At 52.0% G+C, this 23,920-nt stretch overlaps 1 protein-coding gene across 1 annotated transcript; it reads right to left on the reverse strand.

Annotated features, from left to right (window-relative positions):
• Positions 1 to 7,759: 7,759 nt before the first annotated feature.
• LOC142064095 (BPI fold-containing family B member 4-like) lies at positions 7,760 to 14,286 on the reverse strand. The gene is made up of 9 exons (XM_075108660.1): positions 13,580 to 14,286; positions 12,998 to 13,102; positions 12,356 to 12,502; positions 11,544 to 11,607; positions 10,951 to 11,011; positions 10,169 to 10,260; positions 10,023 to 10,065; positions 9,220 to 9,275; positions 7,760 to 9,000 (listed from the first exon to the last, which is right to left on the reverse strand). Exons 1-8 carry the CDS (start codon positions 13,957 to 13,959, stop codon positions 9,244 to 9,246), a joined length of 924 nt encoding a protein of 307 aa, XP_074964761.1. The 5' UTR covers positions 13,960 to 14,286; the 3' UTR covers positions 7,760 to 9,000; positions 9,220 to 9,243.
• Positions 14,287 to 23,920: the final 9,634 nt, after the last annotated feature.

Genomic DNA, 23,920 nt, shown 5'->3' on the forward strand with positions numbered 1-23,920 from the left:
ACCTCCGCTCTGCTCAAGCAGTGGCAGGTGATGAGAGGCATTGCCTCTGAGCGACAGGCCAAGCTGCCTCCTGGGCTGCGCCGGGGATGAAATGCTTTCCTTCCCTTTTCTCATGGGTTTTCACTTTGGCAGACAGGCTTCACACACTTGCCAGCCCTTTTCCTCCAGCCTCCCCCTGCTCCCTCCACCGGTAGTGCTGTGGGCTGGGTGCCCACGGAGGTTTCCTTTGGTGGCTTTTCACCACCATTGCTGAAGCTACCTCTTTGCACAAAGCTTAGGGATTTAATGTAACATAAAGAACTTTAAAAAATGTTTTCGATTTCTAAAATTAGTTATAACTTTAGTTCACTCCTTTCTAGAACTGGCTGCGGTTGGGTTCCGGCAGGAAGGTTACGCCTGCTCCTAAAGGCTCCTTTGCAGCTGGTGGTGAACCCTCTGCTGCGCTGGAAACACAATGGGCTCTCCAGGGCAGGAGTGGGCAGCTTCCAGGCTCTGCCCACCTCCTCCACGTCCCACCACTGATGTCCCCCCCAGGCCAGCCCCAAGATGCTCTGCAGCCCACCTGGCACCCGCTCCCACCGGCAGTGCCCGGGTTGGCATTTCTGCCTGTCTCCAGACCCTCCCCATAGCAATGCACCTTCCTGGAGCGCTTCTGGGGCTGTGAACTGAATGCCAATGACAGAGGCACTGATGCTGAATGGCAGCTCTGATTTTTCAGGGTTTTGTGAATTCAGTGTGTATCTTACAAGTCTGTCACAGTAACTGCTGTTCTCTGGGGCTTGGGAGTCCTGTGGCTTTCCCTTCTCCCTTGTGAGCAATTTATTTCCTTTACTGACAGCTAACTATTGACTTCTCATTCTCCTGAAGATGAGATGTCCTGTTTCATCAGGTTTAAATTAGTTTTATCTTTAGACTTTCCTATTAATAAGCTCTCATCATGGTGTCATTACTTGATATCTATTTTCTGATGTTTTTCATTAATAGCTCTGTATCTTGCAGATATTTTTCAAGTATTTTATTTCCTCTGCTGGCTGAGATATTTAATAGTCAGGCATGGATCAGGGATGTGAGGATGGTCAGACACAGGTCAGAGTTGCACATGGAGTGGCCCAGGGCCCACCAGCTGGCTGCGTGTGCAGGGAAGGGTGATGGGGCTGGTGATGGGCTGGCGGGGATGGCCACACGGTCCCTCACTCTGGCTCTCTGCATCCCTCTAATCCCAGGCTGAGCTCTGCCACACCGGGTGCTCTCAAGAGCATAAGTAATTAAAATGCCTTTCATGAGGTAAAGTTGGTGCAATTCACTTGGACAACTGTATTGGAGTCTGGGAAAAAGAGAGGAAGACTTTCTGTGGCCCCTCCCACACTCTGCCCCCTCCCTCAGGCTCCCTCACCCCCTGCACCCCGTGTGCTCACTTCTGTGCCCAGGCAGCTGCTCCGGCCCTTATTTCCCATACAAGTCCTCCTTCCCACTCAGAAAACTCATCTGGGTGGTGCCCAGGGTACATGCTGCACGTTCAAGTCATCCTTGCTGCGATAACCCCGGGCGCTCTGTGCCCATGCGGAGACAGGGACCGTCCAGGGTGGGGGTGATCCTCTGGGATGTGGGGAGAGCTGGAGCAGCAGCAAACTATGGGAACACGGGCTGATCTGAGCATCTGCTTGTGGTCCATGATTCAGTGTTCAGCGTGGAGATTAACAGGAATTTGACATTTTACCTGGACATCTCACAATATCAAACAACAAAGTAGGAATCAAAACAGCATTTTGCCTAAAATGTCAGAATTTCAGAGAGCAAAGCAGCCGTCGGTTGGGAGATGGCCTCTCTTATGTGTGGACTGCATGCAGCAGGATAGGCTAGAGCAGCGCAGCTGCCCTGTGCAGAGCCCCTGACTCCCCCTACGTCGCAGGGAGCCCCCAGACCCCTTCTGCCCCGCAAACATTTGCTCTATGGGAGCTAGCACAGCATCTCTTTCACACTGCAAACATCACTGCTAATGGGGAAATTCAGGAAAATGTTTTCCACTGGGAAAATATGACAGTGCAGTGGAAGCACAGCACTGCATATGATAGTTTGGCTAAGCTGACCTGCGGAGGGGAAATCACAGCATGGCCAAAGCTGATGCCCTCTTTCCCAGCAGCAGGAGACATTGATCTGAGAGCCGTGCAGCGAATCCATGCGCGTGATATATTGTAATGGGCCAGCAGCGGGGGGATGATGCAGTGCTTCCTGTGCCTGGCAGGTTCTCATTCCTATTAGCAGAACTTCTTCTAGGAAACTGGAAGTGAAAGGGAATTATTTCACATTATTCCAAGGGGGGCCATAACTGGGGTGTCCATTCCTGTTAGGTCAGAGCCACGTCCCCCAACAGTCGGAGTGGTGGGAGCTGCTGCTGCTGCGGGGAGCACAGGGACAGCCAGGGCTGCCAGCCCAGCTGAGTGCCTTTGGCTTCAGCATTTTTTTCATTGTATCTTCAGTGGTGTCAAAAGCAAAGCCCATTGGTGTTGAAAACACTGAAATCTCCTAAGTCTCCTTAAGACCTGGAAAATGCATTTCCTGGGTTTCGTTTCCAGGAGTCACTTGCATGGTGCAAGCCAGGGTAAGGGTGGGAAGTGGGGCCAGGTGGGCCACAAGGGAATTGGATTAACGCGAGAATGAACCTCCTTCCTCTACCTGCACTTCTCACATTAACAACGGAGGAGAAAGGCGCCTGATTCCTTGAAAGGAAACCCTGGTATGACAATAGCCTGATGTACAGTGGCATTTCTAATAGAGCTATCAGGGTGCTTCAGGGACACTCCTGTTCATAGTGTGTCTGCTATCTGCAAAGTCAGGTCACAGAGGAGAATTAGCTTGCCCAGCCCCTGCTGTTAGCTTGCATGCAAAAACTACACAGCAAACTACGACCAACTGCAGAATGCGTAATTTGCAGCAGTGCCTACAGCACTGGGTTTAGGCTGATTAATATTCAGCGCACTGCTGTGAAAATGAAAAGCCAGACAGAATTGTCCTCCTCCCCTTTCTGCGTCCGTGAAGATGCCAAGGGTAATGGCTGAAGCACAGAAACGAAAACAAGCTTCACTTTTGGTCAAGCTAATACAGGGGCTTTGAGCCTAAACAAGATGCTCCACTCTTTTTGGGTTATTTAGCATCACCTTTTAACCTGTTTCTTCTTTTTTTTTTATGTTGTCCTGTTATTTAATTACAGGAGGTTTAAGAAAGAACAGTAGGAGGTTTTCTTGGAAGCTATCAGAACAAAACAGTAAGCATTTCAAAAAACAGTTTCTCTTTAAAAAAGGGAAGTGTTCTGACACTTCAAAAAAATCATCCCATGAGTTCTTGATCAAAATTCCATTTGAAAAGCCCTTTTATTGTTGATGGGAAAACTTTCCCCATCCCATGCTCAGAAACAAGCACAGCACAGGCCTGCTGGGGGCACCGGTACCCGCTGGTAGAGACCTGGGATCCTCTGAGCAGCAGGAAGATGGCTTGGGGCACAGACCAAACTCCCACAGCTGGCTGGCAGCCTCAGTGCTCATCCTACCCAGCAGCTTCCCCTTGCCAAGTGCCTTTCCCTGACCTGGCCGCAGTTGATGGGTTTCTCTTTGTCCTCCCAGGGCTCTTTCCTCCCCTTGTTGGGTGGAAAAGCCTGGGAGATGCTCAGAGGTGCCAGTCCTGCTGTCCCACCCATGTTTGGCTGAGGTAGGACTGGGTGCTCTTGTACAACAAAGCGGTTTACGAAAGAGGAAAGCAGAGCCACCAGAAAAGCTGAGGCTGCTGTTTGCCTTCAGGGCTTTGGTTTCGCATTTACTGGGGCCAAAGTAAACCCTCACCCAGCAGTTCCAGACCTCACGTTTTTCTGTTGTGCAAACAGAAGCCGGGTGAGAGCAGGATGGCGTTCTGTCAGAGCAAACCCTGTGATGGTAAACACAGATCGACGTGCTGCCGAGCAGGAGGACCTGGCACCACTCAGAGCTGAGCTCAGCCAGGCACTGCTGACCCAGGGCCAGGCTCCAGCCAAGGGGCTCTACCGGGTGCCCACGCAATGTCCCTTTGTGCCAGCACCCACCATAAAGAATGGGCCGCGTGTCCCAGCCACCACAGGGGGAACCAACAGGGTGAGAGGAGCTGCTCGGTGTCCCTGACCCTCTGGGATGCCCCTGGGCACCTGCTGGGGAAATCCTGCACAAAACCATGTTGGTGCTCTTGCAGACGGGGCTTGCAGGGGTCTGAGCTGTCCCAGAGGCACCCATCCTCGCACACCAGGGCCAGGTGGTGCCAGCAGCAGGGACGTTCCCTGTGGCACCATTTACATTAATATTGTTGCGTCAAACTGGTGCAGGCTGGTGAGACGGGTGCTGCCGCCAGCTCTGCAGAGCTTGTGGTGGCCAATGGCTACCCACCCCTCGCTCTGCAGGAGCCGAGGTGGGACCCACCCCGATGGCACCATGCCACCTGGAAGGATCGGCTTTCTGGCATTTTGGTTCTAGGATTACTGAGGAAACCTTTACACCTGTCTTTGCAGTTATTCACAGCCAGTGAGCCTGAGCTGGGAATTGGCAGTTTCTTTCATCCTGCTCCTTCTGTTTCCTTAGGCATTGGAAACCGAATGTGCCCAGCAAGATATTACGTATTAGACAGCTGGGGCCAAGGCAATGCCATCGAAGGACACCTGGCCTTCTTCTCTTCACCTTTGTGCTGCTGGGTACACGCAGATCACTGGCATGAAGTTCAGTTCCCCGGAGCCCCCAGTACATCGGTGTTCATTGCAGGCGGTATGAGAGGCAGGAGGGACGTGCCAGCTGCATCCCAGTGGTGCCTAATGACCATCTCTCGATAGCGTCATTACCCCTGCATTTAATTGGCAGGGCGGGGTGGCATCCTGCCTACTGCCGAGGTTGGGCTGCTCAGGGCATCACTCGCTCACAGGCTGCCACAGCCAGGTAAAGGGAGCGAGGAGCAGCAGGAGAGGCTCGGCTGGAGTCCCTGGGCATTGGGGGCACCCCAGTCCCCTCATCTACTTGTGAAAAGGGCAGCTGGAAACTCTGAGTTGTTTAGAGAAACATTTAGACTCAGCCACAGTGTGCAGGAGCTCTAGGTTAGGCTACAGGAAAATGGTCTCTCCCCAGGGAAAATTTTGTTCTTTTATGAAAAAAGAAACCCAAACCTGAAAGTTTTTGCTCAAAACCCAAATAATTCTATGGGGAATTTGAGCTGAAATACTTGATTTTTGGATCATCTGGATCAGCACAGGAGCTCTTTACTCCTCCAGCTGAGCCTTTCCTCCCCAGAACCCCTGCTGCTTGGCAGAGCCATGGTTTCTGCACACAGCCAATTTAATTTAAAAAACCCCACTTTCTATCAAAACTGGTTCAGGTGTGAAGTTTCAGAACAGAACTACTGCCAGCTGCAGGGGCCAGGGACATGCCAGCCAGTGGCTCTTTGGCAGCCCCGGATTGGGTGGGATCAGATTGGTGCTTTGGGAACAAGGAGAAAGCACAGGGTCCGGGGAGGGGAGGGGGGTGACACGACACAACACAAGAAGGAAATGGCAGTGTGGGCTGGGGTCTGCACCAGAAATGCTCACCCTGAGCTGGCACCATGGCTCGCGGCTGCATGTGCTGCTCTTTCTGGCTACCAGCTGCCAGCACCCATGGTTTCCCACTTCCCAACATCTTCAGCCATTCTGCTTCTCTTCACCTTTTCTCTTGAATGCACTTCTTTAGGAATGAATTTGCAGGACAACCAGGGGATCAGGCCCAGGCAGCACGGCTTCATGAAAGGCAGGTCCTGCCTGACCAACCTGATCTTCTATGACCAGGTGACCTGCCTAGTGGATGAGGGAAAGGCTGTGGATGTCGTTTACCTCGACTTTAGTAAAACCTTTGACAACACTGTCTCCCACAGCTTTTTCATAGAGAGCTGTGGCTCGTGGCTTAGACAGGTGTACTCTTTGCCAGGTTAAAAACTGGCTGGATGGCCGAGCCCAGAGAGCTGTGGTGAACAGAGCTAAATCCAGTTGGCGGCCGGTCATGAGCAGCATTGCCCAGAGCTTGGTTTTGGGGTCGGTCTTGTTTAATATCTTTATCAATGATCTGGACGAGGGGATTGAGCGTGCCCTCAGTACGTTTGCAGATGGCACCAAATTGGGTGGGAGTGTCGATCTGCTCGAGGGTAGGAAGGCTCTGCAGAGGGGTGTCGACAGGCTGGATTGATGGACCAAGGCCAATTGTGTGAGGTTTAATAAGGCCAAGTGCCGGGTCCTGCACTTGGGTCACAACCCCAGGCAACACTACAGGCTTGGGGAAGAGTGCCTGGAAAGCTGCCGGGTGAGGAAGGACCTGGGGCTGTTGGTTGACAGCTGGCTGGGCATGAGCCAGCAGTGCCCAGGTGGCCAAAGAGGCCAACAGCATCTGGCTTGTGTCAGCACTGGTGTGGCCAGCAGGAGCCGGGCAGGGATGGGGCCCCTGTGCTCGGCACTGGGGAGGCTGACCTTGAATCCTGTGTTCAGTTTTGGGCCCCTCGGGACAAGAAGGACATTGAGGTGCTGGAGCGTGTCCAGAGAAGGGCAGCGGGGCTGGGGCAGGGTCTGGAGCACAAGTCTGATGGGGAGCGGCTGAGGGGGCTGGGGGTGTTTAGCCTGGAGAAGAGGAGGCTGAGGGGAGACCTTATCGCTCTCTGCAAGTACCTGAAAGGAGGTTGTAGTGAGGTGGGTGTTGGTCTCTTCCCCCAGGTAATGAGTGATAGGACAAGAGGAAATGGCCTCAAGTTGTGTCAGGGGAGGTTTAGATTGGATATTAGGAAAAATATCTTCAGTGAAAGAATGGTTGGGCACGGCTGCCGAGGGGTGGTGGATTCACCATCCCTGGAGATGTTCAAAAACCGTGTAGACATGGCACCTGGAGACATGGTTTAGGTGGCCGTAGGGTTGACAGTTGGACACCTGTGGCTGGAGGAGAGGTCTGTTCCAACCAGAATGATTCTATGATTCTATGATTCTAGGAATAGGCAAAGCCTGCAGCTGGGGCTGGGGCAGGTGGCAGCGTCGTGGCAGACTCCCTGCGGGATGCTGCTGGTGACAAACACGTTGGCGGCTGGAATGACAAACTGCAAAGCTGAATGTAAATGTCAGGTGAGAAGCAGGTCCCATCCCCTGGCTGAGGCACCAAGATGTGAGCAGGAGGCCTGGCCCTGGAAGTGGGGACACTGGGGAAGACACCGTACGTAGACCTGCATCTCTCTGGACCAGGTTTCCCCTGCACCCGCAGTACAAGGCTCTGGGGCCCTGGGCAGGACCAGAGGGACCTGTGATGGGCAGAGGCAGAGGAGGGTGCTGATGCATCCCAGCAGAGGCTCTGGGCTCTGGGATGTGGCTGGCGGCACATGGTGCCGTGCTGGCCATTCTGGAGGCTGCAGGGCTCTGGGATCTGGCACCAGCCCCAGTAGCTCTCACTGTGCAGCCATTCTGTGTAGGGGCTGTGGCACGGCCAACCCTAGGACATATTTAGATGTGGGGAGCAGCCAGAAAGCCACCTCAGCCAGGAGTGAGGTTCTCCTGCACCTGAGCACTCTCCAGCCATTGCTGCCTTCTCACCCCCAGGGTCCCGGGGCTCCCGACCCCAGCCTCGGGGGGCTGCCCCAGCAGGGCACCAGAGACGTGTTTATTCATGTCAAACAGCTCTCCGCTCACTGGCAACAAGCAGGGAGCAGGAACAGAGAATAAAAGAACCAGCAGCTCAGGGACAAGGGCAGAATAAATTTGCATAAAAACAAATGAGGGGAATATTTATTTCTCACATTGACCACATTTCTGGAGCTACTTGAAATTGTGAGAGGCACAGATCCGTCAGGACTGGTCAGGGCTTAGACTGGGCCCTTGGACTGCAGCTCATCATGGTTCCCTACCTTCCCAGCAGAGTTATCTATTAAATATTCTTTGCATGTGAGTTACTCCTGTAGCTGATAGGAGAGATAAATAACAAAACCCTTGCAAATGCAAAAATCCTTTGGCAATTTGGAAAGAAACCAAACCACGTGCTGAATACAGATGAAGAAAAATCCTTTTTACTGTAAGGAGCAACAGAAGGGATGTGAATCCGCCTCACCCACAATGCAACACATCCAAATCCACTTGGAGATTACAAGACAGGATAACATTTACTCTGATCAGTTCAAAGCATAACTGTTAGGGAACAAATCAACTAAGTACACGTATGGATTAGACTGCAGGCCTTTTTTGCCTTCTTTTTAACACTATGAAATCACTGGAAACAGCAAAATTTCCTTTTGAAATGGTAAACTAATCAAGAAGCAGAAGGAGAGCAAAGACAAAGCATTTCATCAGCGTTTTTCCTTTTTCTCTCTTCCCTTCATGGGAATTTGGTGCAGTTGGTGCAAACTCACAAAATTCCCACTGGGCAGCTGCACAGGGACCAAATCACTGCCACCGGCTCAGCTGGCTTGGTCCAGCACCAGGAAAGTCTCCTCTGTGCTGAGCAATTACCTGGCCCAAACCACAGCCCCCGTCCAGGCAAAACTCGAGTGTACATGAGTAAGGACTGGAAGGTCAGGTCAGTATCTTTGCCAGTGATTGCCATAACGAGTGGCTTATGGCCATGCCAGTTAGGAGGGCACATGGACATGGCCCGGGGCTCCTGCCTCTGGCTTTCCTGCCAGCAGCACCATTGGTGTGGCTAGCCATCGGCACAGCTAGCCATCGGTGTGGCTAACCATTGCTATGGATAACCATTGGCATAGATAATCATTGATATGTCTAACCATTGGCACAGATAACCATCGGCACGACTAACCCTAGGCTGGACGGAGACACCAAAGCCTGATAAGGCTGAAATGTAATGCAGAAGAAATAATATATTTTCTTGCTTGGGTTGATTAGTTAGGTTGGTTCATTTTCAAGTCTATTCTCTGAGTATCAAGTCACCTTCCTCCCTTCCCTCCTCTTCCTCAGGGCGGAGCAGTGGGAGTCGCCCATGGGGGCACCTGGGGGGAAGCCAGAGCAGAGGTTTCAGGCAGAGCAGGAGCTTGGAGTGGCAGCCCCGTGCTCCCCCCACCCCATCACTTCCCACTACCAGGCAGCAGGGTCAGCCCTGGCGGGCTTTTCTCACCCAGCCCAGGCACGAGCACCGACACCAGCACCGGCACTGGCACGTCCAGCAGCAGAGCGCTGAGCCAGGTCCCCAGCTAGGAAATTGTTCTTACCCCACAGCGCTGCCATCCATGTGGCTACAGATTGCTTCCAGGATTGATGCCTGTGGCTGGAGGAGAGGGACCCAGGTCAGTTTTGCTCTAGTCCCCAGCCCCCCTGAGCCCCAGCAGCCCCACCTTCAGAACAGAGCTCTGCAGTGCCCGATGCACGGGCAGCCTGAGAGCCCCCGGCTTTATGGGCAGACATGATTTAGTGCCCTGAGGAATACACCTCTGGGGAAACTGGGATGGCTTCCAACTCTTCCTTCCCTCCTCTATATATTAACTTTGCATGCATATGAAGCTGAAAGCTCTTCCAATCACCTCTGCAAATATCAATTAATCCTCACAGCATCCTGAGGACCATTATTCAGTCCTATTAAGTAAATATTATTAAATCCTTTTATGAGAGGTGAAATGACTTTTCCAGGGCTGTGCAGGGCATAAGTAGGGGCGCACAGACTTTGTCTCTGACCATATGCCCGGAGCTGCCAAGCTCAGTGAAGCAGTCACTGCTCAGGGGTAAACCTGCCTGTGCCTGAGCCAGGGGATGTCTCCGAGGACAGGGACCCCAAACACCCCACAGCACCGCTGTGCTGTGTGGGGTGGAAGCGCTGTGTCAGACCACCCCAAGATGCATCAGCACCCTATGCCTTTGGCTGCACCCCGCAGCCATGGGGACCTGCTCCCTGCTCTTGGCCACTACCCCATGCCAGGGCTGTGTCCCCTCTGTGCATCCCTGCTGCTGTGGCTGCTGCCCTTTTCTGGCTCACAGACACCAGTGGGGATCCCCGTCATGGCATAGGGGCCAGACTTACTCTGAAGGAGCCAGTTGATGAAGGTGCTTGGGAATGGGGAATTCTGCAAAAAAAGCAAGGAGGGGTTAAAGTGCCTGACTGCAGAAGCTGTGGAGGGTGGGAGGGCAGGCAGTGCGGTGGGGACCAGGGACAGGACACAGCTGTACCTGCAAATCCAGCTCCACGAACTGCCCAGATGTCATGGGCAAACTGTAGAGGGCAGAATGGATTTTCCCCAGGAGTCCAAAGGGGATCATACCTGGGGAGAGAGAGAGGCTGTCAGGGTTGAGTAGAGGTGGCTGCCCCATTCAGGAGCCTGCTGGAGTGCTCTGCCTGCCCGGAGCTGTGCTGGCAAGTGGAGCATCTGGAAGAGGCTGGGAGAGCAAAGTCCCTGCTCAGCAATGTCCGCAGCACCAGAGAAGGAAAAATCCCTCATCCTTCCTGTGGGTCTCAAACCTCCCAGGGTTCAAAGGCTTCCATGAAAGCCTCTGTCCTGGAGCTACCTGGTACATGTCTCATCACAGAGGAAATGTTTTGGATAAATGGGGACGATGTTGCATGCAATGAGACAGCAATTGCATCTGTGCAGAACTTGAAGTCAACAGAGTGGAGGAGGGAAAACCCCCTGGCTCCGTGGTGCTGCAAACTGGGGGGGGTCCCAGCAGAGCTGCCTCTCTTGGCAGCAGCTCAGGTATGGCCCCAGTTAGAAGAACAACCATGAGAACAGCAAGATCATGGTGCTTTCATGATGTCAGGCAGCAGCGGGGGGTGTGAGTCAGGACCGTGCCACCCACAGCAGCTTAACAGGTGATGTGGGGCTGCTCCTGGTCCGTGCAGAGCAACTTCTAGCTCTAGCTCTCCTGAGGACACCCACTGCCTGTAAAGATGGCTAGACATGCAAAACTCGTGTCACTAAAAATTAATACAAAAAGAAAAGTTAACGACTTACAGTTGAGGAGTTGTAGTTTAATATTGATGATGCTGACCCAAATATTCACTAATGGGCAAAGCTGCAATGGTAACAAGTGGCAAAATCTTGGTGAGAACATCGTAGGTGTAACAGCATGTTTCCCTAACATTGTTTGAGTTTCAGAGACTTTAAATCAAGATGGAACAATCAGCTCCTACAGCATAGTTTCCTCCATGGAAAAAGAGCAATAGAAATTGTTCAGCCCTCTTCTCAAGATGGCACAGATTCTATTTAACAGAATAAAAGATTTTCTAATAAGCTCCTTTTTGCTAAGTGAGGCTGTCACTTCTGCTTACCGCACCGTCTCGGTACCAGAAGGCGTTTCAGAAAGCAATTGGTTACAAATTATCCCGTAACGTCGCATGATGGAATTTGAATTACTTCTAACAAATAAATCTTGGCTATAAGAAAGATCAAGGAATTTTGTGGAATTCACTTATGGGATGTAGGCGTATGTCTGTGTATGCACATATATATATATGTATGTATATGTAAATCTGCTGGACAATTATGACAAGAGCAGTAATTTCAGTTAAAGTGCAGCTTCTTACAGCAGACTTTCAGGCACTCACCAGTGCAGGTACAAGAGACTGAAGAGAAGTGTTCAGCAAATGGCTCACCAGATTGGTGAGGAAGCTGGAAAGTAAAAAAGACAGACAAAAATTACCAGGGAAGTTGTCAAAACCTGGGGCTCAGCATCAAGGCAAATCTGAACTCCTCTGCTGGTCTGCAGTGCTGCAAACACCAAAGAGGAGCACCCATTGTCTTCTCTTATCTCTGATGTTAAAAGATGCTGCGAGGCCACAGCTCCCCCAGGCTTTAGCAGGAATTATAGATGCTGAGGACTTTGTTATCTGCTTCTCAAAATCTGATTGTTAATGTGTAAATCTGTGCCCAGATTTGAGACTGAAATTTCACCCCACTGCAAACATGCACAGAGCTGACCCACACTAGTCCTGCCCATTATTTTAACTGCTTCCCTGTGCACATACCAATATCCCATCCCCTTGCAGATTTCTCAGAAAAATATCAGCTTTTCTATGAGAAAAACCCATGAGCTCATTATTGCTTGATAATGGAGCTGCCGTTTACTCTGCATGCTGCCTCTGAGATTTTTGCTGAATTAACCTTCTCTGTGAAGTGGTCTCAATTCTGGAAACTAGATCCTGGCTGGGCAGCTCAGGGGTGAGGGATGGAGAAACCTGCCTCCAGTGCAAAATGCAGTCCTATGCCAGGGGCCTCAGCTGAGCCCCAGGTCAGCCCAGGTAGGTCGGGCTCTGCTCCTGCACGTGACTAATTTGTCCTTGCGAATCACCTCAGGGCTTTTGTGAGCAGCTGCTTGGTGCAAAACACGAGCCTGGTGGTGATGAACACTCCCACTCACCCCTTCTGCAGGTTGACACGGAAGCCACCGAGTAGGTGGCTGCAATCCTTAATAACTAACTTGAGGTCACCGGGGGTGTCTTGTGTCAGTGCGATATGTGATGTGATGTTCGTTTCTACTGAGGATCCGCTCAGAAAGTTAAAAATCCTGAAAAATAAGGAAGTGGTTTGAAGGATTATGGAGGATACCAAAGCAGCCCAGAAGAACAGTATCTGTGGCTGAATTGCAAGCTTGGGCTCAGCTGGGACAAAGTTTTAGTCTCAGGACTTCCATCAGGCTCCTGGCCCTGTAAGCAGATCTTTGAAGCCCCAGTATGCAAACCGGCACAGAGGGGTTTCCAGGACACTTCTGTCTTCAGGAGGAGGAAGGACAAGTGGACATAAAGGAGCATGCAGCCTTCTTGGCACTTTGCTTCCAACAAATTGTCCACAGGAGGACCTCTGCCTCTGCCAGCTGCCGCAGACTGAGACTCTGCCTTTGGAGAGAGGACTGCTGGAAATGTCCCCAGGGAGAGGCACCAGTACAGCACAAAGCTTTCCTCACCAGTCCCTTGCTTAGCTTTTGGGGATGTTTCTCCAACACCCGCAACATCCCATCCTCCCCAGCACCCATGGTGTCGCTCTGCCCACCAGCCTTGCTCACCCTGGCAAGCGCAGCACCAGCCTTGAGCACAAGTTCAGCACGAGCTCGCTCCCGTGAAGGACATTCCATGACACTCGGACATTCTCGAGGTTCAGCACCTTCAACCTGAGGGTCAACACCGAAGCAAACCCACCTTGGCCTGGCAGCATCAGCAGGAGCAGACCCTACAGTCCCATCTCTTCCTGTTCATCATTTGACCCATTACGTATGTGGACGTTCTCAGTTAAATGTGTAGGTGGGGAAGGGCAAGGCCCTGCTCCAAGAAAAGCCAACTTCAAAACAGGGTCAGGTTGCTCAGGGCTGTGTCCCCCTGAGTCTTGACCATCTCCAAGGGTGGAGATTCCCCCACCTCTAGGGGTGCCTATTGCAGTGTCACGTCACTCTCATCGGGAAGACTTTTCCCGTCTCTGGTTGGAATTTCCTCTGTCGCAGCTCCTCTTGTGATCTGTGAGCCCAAGACTGGTGATTTGTATAACAGGGAGGATCTGGTCCCCCAGAGCACCCCTTTAGGGGAACCTCCCCTCTGAATGTCATTTATTACCCTGCAGCGAGCACAACCATTGTGCTTCTGCTCTGACTTACCAGGCTAAGTGAGTTGACTTGCGAGGGACTCCATCACCCAGCAGTCCTCCTTCACCCAGCAGTCCTCCTTCACCCAGCAGACCTCCTTCACCCAGCAGACCTCCTTCACCCAGTAGTCCTCCTTCCCCCAGTAGTCCTCCTTCACCCAGCAGACCATCGAGACCAAGTATACTTCCACTGCCTAAAAGAACTTTTCTAAGCAGCCCTGTGCCAACCAGATCTTTATCTCCAAGAAGGCTTTTACTGTCAAGGAGACTGTTGCCAAGGAGGCCATTACCAAGGAGACCATTGCCAAGGAGACCATTGCCAAGGCCTTCCCCACCAAGGATGCCTGCGCTGAGCAGACCACCGCTGCCAGCTTGTCCTCCTGCAACAGCCATACCTCCATTACTGTTCTGGTTTTCATTTCCAAGAAGCTCTCCTCTCCCAAGTGGGCTCTTGCCAACGAGACCTTGCTCAGGCAGAAGGCCTGTGCCAGGAACTTCAGGTCTGCTGGATTCATTTCTTTCATCAAGGGTACCTCCACTTTTTCCTCCACTTGGACTTCCAGTGCCAAGGATGCCGGTACCAAGTAGCCCACTTTCACCAAACAGCCCTGTGCCAAGCAATCCACCTTTCCTGCTGATGAGACCTTTACTGCCAAGAAGATCAGTACCAAGCAGACCTGCACCAAGAAAGTCTCAGTTAGTAATCAGACTTCCACTATTGGAAAGTGTTCATTGATGAGAAAAGTTGGTTCAGCCACAATAGGTTGACCTGCTCGTGAAGTCTCATGGGGAACCCCTGAGCATCCTTGCGCAAAGTTGGGTTCCCCATGAAGCTGAGCCTTCCAGGAGGCAGGTTCCTGATGCACAGAGGGATGCTCCACGAGCCCGACATGGCACAGGACACACCAGGACCGAGGCGGGCATGGCCGCCTGTGCCACGATGCTCCCTTGGGCAACATGGAAAACCTCTGATCTTACCGTCTTTGGATTGCGCTGGGCTCAGCCCAAGGACACTGCCCACTTTGAGGAGGCCCTGGAAGGGCGGAAGGAGGCCCCCAAGGAGGACAAGACACCAGAAAGTCAGCATCTCTGGTCCCAGCACCTGTGGAGAGACCCACATCAGCCCAGTCACCAGCCCCACCACATGGGAATTGGCAGCCTGCGCACTGGTCCAGCTCTCTATGCTTCATGTGTGCTGCTCCAGGGCAGTGGGCAGGTCTCCCCTGGACATGCAGCCCCCAGGCACTGTCTCCCAGCCACAGGGCACCTGCCTGGACCCACAACAACCTTTTCCACCCAGAAAGGTCAAAGTGCTTCGGATTATCAGGGATCAACTGATAAGCATGTCACCGTGCTCCTCCAGAGTCATTGATGTCTCCATGCCCAGCTGGGCTACCACACTGCAGAGCTGGGAAGCTTGGAGGGAGAAAAATCCATTTTAAATAGAAAAAGAGGGGTGGATATGAGGCAGGTGGACCTTGTACCAAGCAAGACGGATGGCTTCCAACTGTTCTGAAATGGCCCTGAATGTAGAACATTTGAAGGGGCACAGCCAGATAAAAAATGGTGTGTGTCAAAGTCGTGTCCTTCTCCCTGTTATGAAGAACACCTTGTGTTATTAAAGCTCAAAGCACAGCCAAAATCAGACTCACTTTTCCGCGGGCAGGTTGTTTGTTCTTCTCATCTTGTTCCGCTCAGGCTATGAATAGAGCCCACTTTCCCTGTATTTGATCTGCCTCTAGTCAAAAGAAAGCACCTCCAAGGACTCATGTTTCCACATGAGCTGGACTTCTTGGGGTTGCAACCAATGCTGTGGAGTGTTTGTTTATGCCCAGAAAGGTGTTTGCAAAGAAATGGAAAAAAAGGCACTGCTGTAGGTCGCAGTTTAAGGGAGCACCAGCCTGCACAGCCCACCTCCCAGGCCAGACGCCCCTGTTTGTCTCTTCTGAGAAAAACTAGGTATGGGCTGCAGATTTGAGGTTCAGCACCAAGAAATAACATTATTTAGGTCAGACTGAACAACTTCTTTATCTCTTCCAGATACTTAAAAAAAAATCCCTCTATGACAGTTCTTGGCACAATTAAATTAGACTTTAATTCACTAGACTGTCTTTTACATTTTCCCTTTGATCAGCATGTAATGATGCACAGCTCCTGTAGCTGTGATTATTGAACAGGAGAGAAAGATAGAGGCTTGAGCAGCTTCCATTGAAAATCGCGTCAAATAAAATCAGTGGGATTTGTTGGAGGGTCTCTGCAAGACGTGTGTAGCATTGTAAAAGGGTGCCAAAATGGTTTTCAGGTCTTTTAGAAGAACTCTTAGAGAGAATATGTGACAAAGTAGACAACTGTCTCTGCAGTTATTAACGATATCTATCAGGTTGGTACCTCCTTGGTCAGACGCATTTAAGCAAGCCGAACATCTTATACATGCAAAATGCATGTATGGCTTTGTAGATAACCACTTATTTTATGCCAGCTGAGATGAGATCCGTTCAACTGAAAATCATTCTGAATTCTGGTCACCAAGATCATGAAAAAAATCCTAGTCATTTCTGCTAGCTTAGTCATTATAACAAACTTAACAACAACAACAGAAATAAACACAGAATTTGACAAGCAAGAGCTCTACTACCTTTAAAAATTAATTTCATAAATGATTAAATGCAGCTACTGAAATCAAAGGAAAACATCATTAAAATTCTTGCTTTTAAAGCTGAGTTACACTTTGCTGTAGGTTGTCTAATGGGAACAGGATCTCTGTGGCCACGGTACCTTAATGCCACTTACCTGGAGCCCTTTGATGTTGTGCTGCAGCTGCCCACAGCTCCCCAGTGGTGGCTGGCAGGAGCAGCTCTTAAGTACCTGAACTGCAGGAACAAGGAAAGTCCAAGGGGGATGAAGTGGGGACAGTTCCGCTTCGCTGGCTGTGAATTATGAACCCTACACCAGCCTGACTCTGAATGCTCAAGTAGCAGTGCTGGACCATGGCCAGCAGCACCCATCAAGCCCAGTGGCTCATCCCCTTCCCCTCAGGCTGGGTGTGGTGCCCACTGCCTCTCCTGCCTGGCAGGAACACACTGCCACCCTGCTACTCGGGGCTTGTCCCCTCCTGCCACCTCTGACTTTCAAGACAGCATATGCCTGGGGCAGCTGTGCCAGGTCCGAGGGTCCAGCACAGCATCCCCCTGCAGTCCCTGGGTGCTGGGGCAGGGACTCACATTCCCAGGCAGGGGATGCTCTGGATCAGGTCCCATCCAGCCCAGTGCAACACAGCTCCTTGCACATGGCCCAGCATGGCCGGCCATGGCCATGGTAGGGATACAGGCTGCGGCACAGGTGGCTGTTGCTGCTCACAGCTACTCAGTGTATCTCTTGCTTTGCTCTCCCAAAGTGTGCCAGAGCAGAGCAGGAAGATCCTGGCACCCAGCAGCCCCTGGCTGCAAAGCTTTCCTGCACACGCGGTCCTGCTGAAAGCCCCAGTCCCTGCCACAAAGGCAGTCACCAGAACCGTGTGTGCTGAGGGTGCCCAGCATGGCCGTGGCTGTGGTGCAGATGGTGCTACGCTTTGCAGACAGCAGCACATACCTGCTCAAGGCTATGGCAGCAGCGGTGTCCAGCCCAGGGCAGCCCTTGCTGCCAAGGCAGAGAAGTGGAAATCTGTGATCCCTCTCATCTCTGCATCTCCAGATTTCCATGGGGCATGCAGACCCCAGACCATTTCCTAAGCATCACGGTTCCTATGAGACAATCTCAGAGCAGCCCGGGTGAAAGGGGCTGCCACAGGGGTTGGGGATTCTCCCGGGTCTCTGGCTGAGCAGAAGGCCCCAGGGACAGTTTGGGGCAGCTCCTCACCAGGGGATGCTCCATCATATTCAGCAGAGCACAAGGATCTGAGGACAGTGAGAGGTGAGCAATTACCTCCCAACAAGCTAATTATGTACAGAAATAGCACAAGGCTAGTTAAAAAAAAAAGTTATCATGAACTAAAGAGTGTGTGGATTTATGGCATATCAGCTATGCCATGAAATCTGCCTGTCACCCAGAGGTACGCAGGAGATGGCTTGTGCCTCCAAGAAGGATCTTGGCAGTTTAAAGGAGGCTTGAGAGACAGCAAATAGAAGAAAATGGGGAAATAAATACAGAGAGGAAGGGAAAAGGAGCATGAAAAATGACAGAGAAACCTGAGTCTGAGGTTCCAGGTGGTTTTCAGGGTGGATTCATCCATCCATCCAATATTCAGAAGGCTGAGGCACCTCTGAACATCAACTGGATGGATCACCACCACCTCTGCTGTAGCCATGAGCTGGATCACGTTTTATTTTTCTTTAAGGTTGCCACAGGTGCTTCAGGGACTGCAATTTTCAGCAGCAATTCACATGGCTCAGGGTGCACCTCAAAAACCTGTCAACATCCAAAAATGGAAAGTTTCTGCTGGCAGGAGCACAAACAGTGCTGACGCTGGACCAGGCAGAACAAATAAGGAACCAGGAGCCAGAAAGCAGGCTGCCTACTCCGGCAGCATTTGCACAGTACTGCTCTCAGGGGGCAGATCTAATCCTGAATTGCTCCAGTCCAACAATCTGTATCTCAGCTGGCTTAAGTCAAGCTACCTGCGCACTCAGCTGCATGGATGCCCTGAGTCTCACTGAGAGCATCTCATCCTGGTTGGGGAACCACAGACAGCCCTGCATCCAGGCAGATGGGGCAACTGCAAGGCTCGTCTGTGACCCGAGAAATGCAGAGGACAGGGTGACAAACTGGGCTCTGGCCTGCCATGGTTTCCAGTTTTGGACTTAAGTCGGAGCTTGTTCAAGTCCATGGGACATCTGAGATGATACTTCTGAGAAGGAAGAGACAGGGAGACCTCCCCTGCCCTGGACACTGCTTCTCTGACAGGCTTATGCAGCAAGGGTAAATTAAGACTCACCACAGGAACCAGGGCTCCAAGGGCTGGTGTTGTTAGCGGCAGGAGTTCATGAAACTGTAACAGAGAAGAGAGAAATGCTGCATGTATGTGGAAGTTTTCAACAGGATCTGCTTTCACCAGCAACGTGCTTGAGGCTTTTACCACACGGTCTCTCACTTTTTTTCCCTAAGATAGCAAACACCCTCATAGATAGTACAGAGGTGCTAAGGCATTACACGGTGGGATCAGTGTGCATGGCTGACAGCCCTGAGTAATTCCAAACCCAGAGCTAGGCAGTGGAGGTGGCCAGGTCCAGGGCACCGTCCTGCTGCAGGACAGACAGCACCAACCTGAGGAAGTTCACAGAGAGGCCCAGCTGGGAGGAGCTGGTATCCACCATTGGTGGCAGGGGAGGCATGGGGACCCGCGGTGGTGTGGGGACAGTTTCTGGCTTTCCCAGAGGATAGTCCACCAGGCCTCCTGCCACTCGCCCAGCAACAGTCTGGAGTTACAGGGGAAGGAAGCACAGGCCAAAATGTTTGCAATATTTGCCTTTACGGTTAATTTCATGTTCCTTCAGTATGAAATTGCTGCACACATGACCATGCCAAGTCAGGCCCTGTGACACTTCCTTCTCCAGAAATCATGAAATGCAAAACCCATTGCACTCTCCAATGACAACAGCAGCAGCAAGAGCAGAGCACCCAGCCAGGACTTCCCCAGGCTTTCCACAGCGACCTTGGAGCCCACTGCTCAGGTGCAGGTGGCCCCAGGGACAGCCTGAGGATACCTTCTCAAACCCAAGTGAAATAGCACAAACCTTGTACATAGATGGAAGGAGAAGATGCAAGACCTATGTTCAAGTCTACCTGAAGGAACTGGCTGGTTACCAGAGGAAGGCTGGACACAGTGTACTGGATACTGCCCAGCAAACTCAGGTGCACCAGTGCTCGGGGGAGGAAGGAACTCAGCGATGCCCTGCTGGGCTCAGGTGCAAATACCCCCTCCCCTGCCCGGCAGGTTTTTTTTCTGGAAGAGCCCTGCTCAGAGGTGGACTCAGGGAAGCCACTTGGCTTTGGCTTCAAGTGCTCTGTGCTGAGCGGTAATGCCACAGGAGACGTTTCCCTGACGAGCAACGCATGCCACCACTGCAAATGGAAGGGACAGCTCACCCCATCAATGTCACCCTCGTGCACCCAGGGGTCCTTGTGTCTGTGATTGAGATGGAGAAAGGGGAGATGTGGGGAGGTGACAGCATCCCTCCAGGCACACTGGGCCACTGCTCCCCGGCTGCTGCCCAGGGGTGACAGGGTCTGGGCAGGAGCTGCTGAGGGGTCACCACTCCCTGAACAGGGCAGACCTGGAGTCCCTGGGGTGAAGTGGGGGGATTTGCTCTTCCTGCCTGGGGTGCAGCAGGGGGAATACTGTGGCAGTCCTTGCACGGCCAGAGTGGAGGTGACACAGGGGGAAGGCAGGGGAAGTCATGGGACCCACCAAGTACTTACAGTTCACAACACCCTGCTGGTCGTTGGCAAATCCCAGGGCAATGTCGACCACTGGGCAGAGCTGCAAGAGTCGGGGAGGGACAGTGAGTTACTCGCATTCAGAGCCAGACAAGACACACAGTCCACCTCAGCTCTGCCACACTTTCCCTGGGAATGGGAGCACTGGGCGCATGGGATGGCATTCCCCGCTGGTGACTCCACAGTGCTGCTGAGGCTGCACCAGCACTGGGTCTGGCCCTGGGCACCTTGCCCTTCATCAGAGAAGCGGGGTTAGGACTGGGTCCCAGGAGCCTACGTAGGACTGCTGAAGCGACTCGGGAGCTTTCAGGAGGAAGGAGGAGAGATTCAGTTAGCCCATAACACAGTCCAGAACATCATTAGAAAATCCCAGACACTTAGGCAGGCCTGTCTGTCTTGCTGACCTTGCATTTGGAAGGAGGGAGCAGCTTCTCCCAAGCAGATGGAGACATGACATACACCCCTTGATAATCCGAAAACATTGGGCGGGCGGGCGGGTGGATACAGCAGCCCTGGGATAGTGGCTGTGCCGGGAGCTGCACTGCAGCTTTTTGGACTCACTGCTCCTTTTCAGAGCGGAGGCTTTTTCCATCAGGAAGAAGTTTGTTCAGGACCCTTGCCAATAAATTACACACAACTGGGAGAAGGCTGTGGAAAAATAAAGGAGCACCATGAAAAAATCCTGCTGCAAAGTAAAGGGGTCTTGTTAAACAATTCCTTGTGAATAGTGCAGAACACAGACCTCTCGGAGGAAGGCAACTGCAGCAGCAAAGTGCACTGTCTATGCTTGGATTTTTCATGAGATAAGTGTAATTTGCATTCCAAAATAGCCAGTGGGAAATTAATTGCTGCTTTTTATCTACTAGCATATTGTCTCCTTAAATGAGCAGAAACTACCTAAGGCCAAGTGGTTTCTGTGGTTTACATACCATATGCTTACATCTTAGAAAACCCCATGAAATATCAGTTAAAATGACCTGTGAATGTGGCACATGGAACAGAAATATCTCTCTGGGGTCACTGTGGGGTCGTGCAGTCCTCTGGGACAACATGTCCATTTGCTGTGGCTGTGTGAGGGGCACACAAGGACCACCACAACCAGCAGCCTGTTACTCAGCCCCATGACATGGCTGGTGAGTGACTGTCACCTGCAGGGATGGTGGCTGCTGGTGTTGCGGTCACCTGCGGGTCTCAGGCACACAATGGGAAGTGCCCTCATGTATTCGCCGTTCTGCAGGCATGGGCCGGGGGCTGGCAAAGCCTGGTGGTGAGGTGGCTAATGCCAGCAGAGGAGGACACCTCCATCACTCACCCTTTCAAGAGTCTGACTTTAATGCTACCCAGGAGGGTGTTGCACCTTTCTGTTGTCAGTTTGGGGTAGCCCATGCTGTCCATGGTTAGCCTGATCCTTGATGTGATGTTCACTTCCACTGCAATGTTGAGCAAACCCAGGAGGCTCTGTAAGGGGAAAGGAGTGACCTTCAGCAGAGCAGCCTCTTCCCAGTGAAGAGGAGGCCCCCCTGAGACACCCCTGTGGAATAATCACTGGAGGTAACTTAGAAGATGAACTTATGCTTTTAGAAAAGATACAGCATTAAAGCAGCTGTCAGGGTGAAGTGCAGCTGCTATGTGAGGAATCCATTCCGTGGAAGTTCCCTAGTAACCTTAGATGTCGGCAATGCCAGGAGGACTTGGCGCACTGACTCTAAGAGGAGTCGTCCAGAGGGTGGAGCAGTGTGGAGGCATCGCGGCCAGGCTCTGTGATAAATGGGAACTCGAGGCACCATGGAGCTGGTACGCTGCGTATTTGCTACCCTGGGCCAACAGTCCGTCATACTTTTGACAAAATGCTGTCCTTTTGGTGAACTTTGCTCAATATAATATCATTATAATACCAAAACACACCTCCATCCCAAAAGTTACCCACCTCTAAGCTGCGACCACCCCCCACTGGGCATGCACTTTGAATTTCATCTAGTCTACACTTCTAAAAGTAAAGCAAGGAAATTTTACACCAATCATAATAAAGGTATGTATGACTAGAGTCACTCAAGCTCCACCTGAAAAATAAGAGTATAAAATGTGTGAAAAGAAAGAGGGTTTTAGGGATACCATCGCATTCCACTCTGACTTCTGGGACCAGTCTTTGGGCTGCGCCTCTCTCCCCCCACACTGGGATGCCTTTGGGTAAGATTAAAACATTTGGTGGTGCTTCCACAAGACCCAGGGGCACAGCTGGCACTGCCACCAGCAGCACCAGCAGCACCAGCCCAACCTACCTCTTGGCATTGAGGGCCACCTGGGTGTAGAGACTGAGGTAGATGCCAATGCTAGGCAGAATCCGCAGGGACACCCTGGGGAGCATCAGCTCCATGATCCTTAGTCTGCAGGGACAAGGGACAGTGAGGGGGACATCAAGAGTGATGGCTCTGAACCCAGCACCCCATCACCTGGGCTCTGCCTCACACACAAAGCCACTGCTCAAGGGGTGGGTGAGTCAGAGGCCATTTAGACCAGAAATGGCAAAAGACACCAAGTTTTCTCAGTTATTTTCCAGTTTTAGCAGAAGCTTCATTCCAGCTGCTTTATTATTGCTTGTGCTTCTGCTTCTGCTTGGTGCTGGGCTCCAAATTAGAGTTAAATGGGACGGTTGCAAACAAGTGACCATTGGTTTGGCAGCGATGGCACCTGCTCCGCAGGGCTGATGTATATAGTTCGGTGCACCCTCTGTGTGTAAGTGCCTCTCAAGGTGCACCCTCTATGGGCAAGTGCCTTTCAACTACAGCTTCCTTTAACTTTCCTTGGGTAGCTCAAGAAGCTCTTTTGCATCCAGCGATGCAAACCTGGTGGGACTTCCAGGCAGTGTTTATCTCAAAGGATCAGCTCCAAAACACATACAAGCATCTACTGAAGTATCACCATTGCTCCCCCTAAACAGCTCTGAGTTTGCCCCCACACAGAAAGTTGCCCAGGCGGTGCTGTCCTTACCTGGTGAGCCCCTGGACAGTGCTGAGCAAGCCACCTTGCCCAAGGATGACAAGCAGACTGCCATCTCCCAGCAGCCCTCCATTGCCCAGAAGCCCTTCTCTGCCAAGAAGGCCACCGGGGCTACCGTGATCCCTGCTGTGCCGAGGACACCTCCATCACCGAGTAGACTTCCTTGTCCCAGCACTCCTTCAGCAATCCCTGTGGGGATGACACCCCTGGGGACATTGCCACCAGCTGCTAGCCAGCCTCTGGGAGGGTTTCTGGGCCTCCCCCCATAAGCACCTCCACCACCCCCTCCACCCAGCAAGCCATCACTGGCATCACCTTCTCCATCAAGCAGAGCACCAGTCAGTCCCCCGAGCAGCCCTTCATCACCGCCACCCAGCAAGCCACCAAGCAGACCACCAATGCCACCACCACCAAGGCGACCTCTACCAAGGCCACCAAACAGGTCTCCACTTCCATCTGTGATGGGACATTCATTTCTGAGTAGCACCTCTATGAGGCATGTTGGAGGGTGTTGTCTTGCCTGAGTGAGCCTCTAAGAGCTGGAAACATCACCTGCCATCAGCCTCTAAGACAGAGCTGCCTTCCTAGCCACTGCTGCAACCATGGAGCAGGGACCATCAGGCAGCCACCAGCCCACACCATTACTCGTTGTGCTCCTCAAGCATGGGTTGTTGAGGGGTTTGTTCTTTCCATTGCCATCGTTGCCTATCCCAGTTCCTAACTATCCACTGTCAGTTTTTCCCATATATGATGCAACAGAAAAAGGGCTTTGGGATCCAGGACAGGAGGCACCATGTTAAGAGCTGTGTAAAGAAGCCTGGGGGAATTAGTCTGCAGCTGCACCAGTAAGACAGTAAAGGATGTGGCACAGTTGCAGGGGTTGGGCACTGATAAATCTAAATGTGAGATAATTGAGATGCCTGTG

Source organism: Phalacrocorax aristotelis, chromosome 13 (genome assembly GCF_949628215.1).
Source record: "Phalacrocorax aristotelis chromosome 13, bGulAri2.1, whole genome shotgun sequence".
Taxonomy (NCBI): Eukaryota; Metazoa; Chordata; class Aves; order Suliformes; family Phalacrocoracidae; genus Phalacrocorax; species Phalacrocorax aristotelis.